Source organism: Henckelia pumila, chromosome 4 (assembly GCF_033568475.1).
Source record: "Henckelia pumila isolate YLH828 chromosome 4, ASM3356847v2, whole genome shotgun sequence".
Taxonomy (NCBI): Eukaryota; Viridiplantae; Streptophyta; class Magnoliopsida; order Lamiales; family Gesneriaceae; genus Henckelia; species Henckelia pumila.
The window spans coordinates 34720326-34724977 of NC_133123.1; the positions used below are offsets into that span (position 1 = coordinate 34720326).

At 32.5% G+C, this 4652-nt stretch overlaps 1 protein-coding gene across 1 annotated transcript; it reads right to left on the minus strand.

Annotated features, from left to right (window-relative positions):
* Positions 1-1575: 1575 nt before the first annotated feature.
* On the minus strand, positions 1576-4032 carry LOC140866408 (pentatricopeptide repeat-containing protein At2g21090-like). The gene has a single exon (XM_073271393.1). The coding sequence runs from the start codon at positions 3859-3861 to the stop codon at positions 2128-2130; it is 1734 nt and encodes a 577-aa protein (XP_073127494.1). The 5' UTR covers positions 3862-4032; the 3' UTR covers positions 1576-2127.
* Between the last annotated feature and the right edge of the window lie 620 nt (positions 4033-4652).

Here is a 4652-nt window from a genome sequence, read left to right on the forward strand (position 1 = left end):
ATAACGTTTGTATTTTTCAAAATAAAATTTTAAATTCATCTATAAACTTTGGTAAAAAAAAAATATAGTTAAAATAAAAATTGATTTGAAAATTAAAATTTTCAGTCGACGTGATAAATATATTAATTGTAACGTACGGAATTTTTATTCATTCTAAATTAATACATTTTCATCATAATGTTTTTTATTTAATTACTGTATTAGAAGTTTATGGAGAGAAATCTTTAAGTATAATTATACAATGATTTTAGATCGAAATTTTAATAATATAAAATCAAATTATATTCGAATAATCCTACATTAAAGATGAATCGTTAACTCAAATAATAATTTATTTAAAAAATCATAAAAATTTAGAATTTCCTTAATTATATATAAATTTTTTGATAAATTCGTTTAACTTGAATAATTTGATTTTTAAACACCCTTATTTTATATTCAAATATCACTACTATTTGTTTATTATTTTTCTGTTGAATGATACTTTTTTATTACCAATAATATTATTAATGTTCTGTCTTATTTATTTTTAAAAGTAGAACATAATAAAAAAAAAAAAACATGTTTGGTGAGCAAGTCCGTGAATTAACTATTTCAAATAATGGTATTTCCAACTTCATAAAATATAAAAAATTTAAATTAATAAAATTAAAAAATCACATTTAAATAGTTAGACAAAGGTCCAAAAAATACCCATTAATAAATAATAATAGACTTGAGGGTATTTCTGTCATTTGAAGAAATAATAAGTCCAAAAAGTATGATTAATTGCATTCAAGCGCGTGTAACTATAATTTTTAACGCATGAGTGTTTTAGCTAATTATTTGAAAGGTGGAGGACTTTATAGCTAGCTAATTATTTTTTCATAGGGTATTTTATGCTATATAGGTATTTCACAGGGGGCGAAATGCTATTAGTCCCTTGAAAGTCATTAAAAGTTTAGTCTTATAATTCCAATAACTTGGTCTTTATTTTCAATTTTGGTTATTTTTTGCTAAAGTGCTGACACTGCTTCATATAGGTATCTAAAATTTGGTGTCGCGCCAATTTTCCACAAGACGTAAGCATTTCGATGAAAAATAGTTAAACGTTATTTTTAAAAAACCAATTTATTGAAATAATATTAAAATTTGATGAATTACAAGGCTAAGAGTTATAAATGTGGAAAGAGTGGGTCTCATGTGAGACGGATCGATACTTTTCATATTTACAATAAGAAATAATACTTTTGGCATAAAAAGTCATGTCATGTTCAAATTAAGGAATCGAAAATTTAATGTTTTCTTTTATTTATTTATTTTTTTGAAATGAATGTTTTCTTTTATTGAGTGCAAGAGAAAAGTGATCATGTCTCACTCAAATATATAAGCGCGAAAATAACAGTCGGGATTGGGCCCTGTCCCAAAAACATGGTTGATTTTTTTAGATAATGCATATGAATTTTTATAATATGGTTATAAACTATGTATCATTATCATCCATATCATTTGGTGTAAGAGATTTAGTTTGAGACCCAATCGAGGAGCTAGAAAAGAAGGGAGTGGAAACTCCTATGAGAGGCCCGATGGAACGATTCCATTAAAAAAAACAGTAAATTTAATCACAATGCCATGATAGAATCTGGACTCATAAATATGTTATGGACTTAGCAACAAAGGCTTAAGCTTTATATTACAACTCCCAATAATGGATTCTTGGGATTGGATCATTATCATATATGACAACCAAATTTGGACTCTAAATTCATGAACGCTCAACATATATATACTGAAGTTATCGAGCTTCTTCATCATCCAACCTATATAATTTGCTGTGGGAATCAGAGGACTAGAGGAGTCGACCGTGATCTTTGTCGTTACTGTATCGTGTTGTCGTTGTTGATGATGTTGGAGCTTTCTGTCATGTTAGCTTAAGAATTTTGCAACAGATTATCGTTGATAACGATAACATGTAGTTCCTGGCTGGACACAGAATTTCGAATGAGGGGGAGCCAGATGATTTGAGGGTGGTTTTTTTTTAATATTTCGGGTTGCGGGGAGGGGACTATAGGATAGCATGAATCTGAGTTCCTAGTTCAATGGATAAGTACTGGATTTTGAAAATTACTCCTCGTATGTTGAATAAAATCAAGGCACACCAGTAAGTTGGAGAGAAACAGGAATCTCATTAATGTGCATATATCCAGTATTCTTCATCTGGCTTACAAGATTAAGAAGTAATTCTTGTATTTCTACCATGTCAGAGTTGAACCTGTCTTCAGCCACAAACTTTTGTCTTGCATTCTTTATCTCTATCCAACTAAATCCGGCTTCTTTCTTGAGATCCCTTTCGCCCATGAGTTTTCTAATTCGACCTGAATCATTCCACTTCCCAGCTGTAGCATAAATATTGGAAAGCATCACATATCTTCCAGTGTTCTCAGGCTCTAGCTCGAATAAAGCTTCTGCTGCCTTTGTGGCAAGTTCCATGTTTCCATGGATTCGACAAGAACTTAGTATAGAACCCCACATTCCAATGTGATCAGCACCATTCGGCGCTTTTTCAATCACCTCTATTGCTTCTTTGAGCCTATTCTTTCGTCCGAGTAAATCGACCAAAATTGAATAATGCTCTAGTTGTGGAATAAGATTAAAATCCCTTTCCATCATTTCAAGAAGTTGGGCTCCTTTAGATTCTAGACCCGAGTGGCCACAAGCTGATAAAACTGCCATGAAAGTCACATGATTTGGTTTTACATTTGCTTTCATCATCGTCTCAAAGATGGAAATCGACGCCTCTCCGTGACCGTTTTGAGCAAGACCGGTTATTATTGAATTCCACGTAACAATGTCTTTATCATGTAGCCTCTCAAACAACCTCAGTGAAGATACCATGTCACCACACTTACAATACATGTCAATTAGTGCATTGATCAAAAAAACATTATCGAAGACCGTACTACTTCTGATTCGAATGACATGGCAATGGATTTGCTTCCCTCTTCCAATGACAGCTAAATCAGCACAAGCACCTAAAGCACTAACATATGTGATGTCGTTAGGGGCTACACTTTCATCCACCATTTTCTTGAAAAATGACAAAGATTTTTCTCCCTTCCCACTTCGTACCAATTCCGTGATCAAAGCAGTCCAAGAAACCACATTCTTAACCGGACTTTGATAGAAAATCCGACAAGCATCTTCCATTCTGGATGCGCTGGCATAAGCAACCACCAATGAATTCCAAGAAACAACATCTTTCTCTTCCATTCGACTGAAAATCGAATAAGAGCTCTCAACTTCACCACATTTCCCATAAGCATCAATCAAAGCATTGGAAGCAACCACATTGAGATCCAAATCCATGGCAATCGCAACACCGTGTACCTGGCGCAGCAACCCCAACACAGTCAAGCTAGCACATGAATTCACCAAACCCACAACCGTAAACTCATCCATCAATACTGCATTCCTACCGCATATTTGCATTCCCCTAAAAAAGTCAATTGCTTCCTTGTAAAACCCACTTCTGGATAAACCCGAAATCACAGAATTATAACTCACAAGATTTGGTTCAGGCATTTCATGAAGCAGCTGGTGGGCCCTTTGAGAACAACCCACTTGACAGTAAGCAGCGATCATAGTATTCCACGAGTGTGCATTCTTGAATGCAATATCATCGAACACTTTATGGGCCGAATTTATGGAACTGCATTTGGAATACAAGTCTATAAGGCGGTTGGCGAAAAAAGTATCAAGAATTAAACCTGCTTGGATCAGGTACGAGTGCAGAGCTCTCCCCAGCTTGAAATTCTTGGTTTTGATGCAGTTTGAGAGAAGGGCTGCACAAAAATTTTGAGATTCATCAGCCAAGATTTTCATTAATTGTGCATTAGATTCCTATAAAGGAGTATCAATGTATCCTTGCATTTTGTGTTTGTTGGCTTTGTTAGCATATGGGTATTGCCATGAGATGCAAAAGGTTTTTTTTTTTTTAAGCATTTGATATGATTTGATGTAGTGTTCAAACGAGGTAACATAGACAAAATCGTGTTTCTTCATGAATCATGTCATATTTACTTTTTACTTTTAGCGAAAATTGATTGATAAATAAAACTTCTTTTCATTTATTTATAATAATTCAAAAACATTATTACTAATATTTTTTGAATTGGATTTAAAACTTCCCTTTGGAGTTTCTCTACAATTAATAGATATCATATATAGTAAAATTAATTCGAATATATATACGTAGTAACATTAATCACATTTAAGTTCTTGTATAAATCAGGTATAAAACTTTTATAAATGTGAATGTGTGAATTTTTTTTAACGAGTTTGAATCCATATCTTTCTTTCAAAAAGGAGGTGTTTATCTTATTTCATCGAGTGATTGCCTCCACTCACTTCTTGATATTGCTTATATGCAACAATATCATAATTCCATGTTAAAAAACAATATCATAATTCCATAATAAGGCTCATTAACAAATATAGGGAAAATGAGATTTAATTTAGTTGGTATGTTATGGATTTGTCATGTATTTTTTTTGTCAAAATTTGATATCCATCTAATTATTTGGATTTTTTTTCTTGAAGCCACTAAACCACCAAATATTTCTAAGTCAACGCTGATATTCTATTGCATGTCTTATGTCGTGAAAATAAAACAT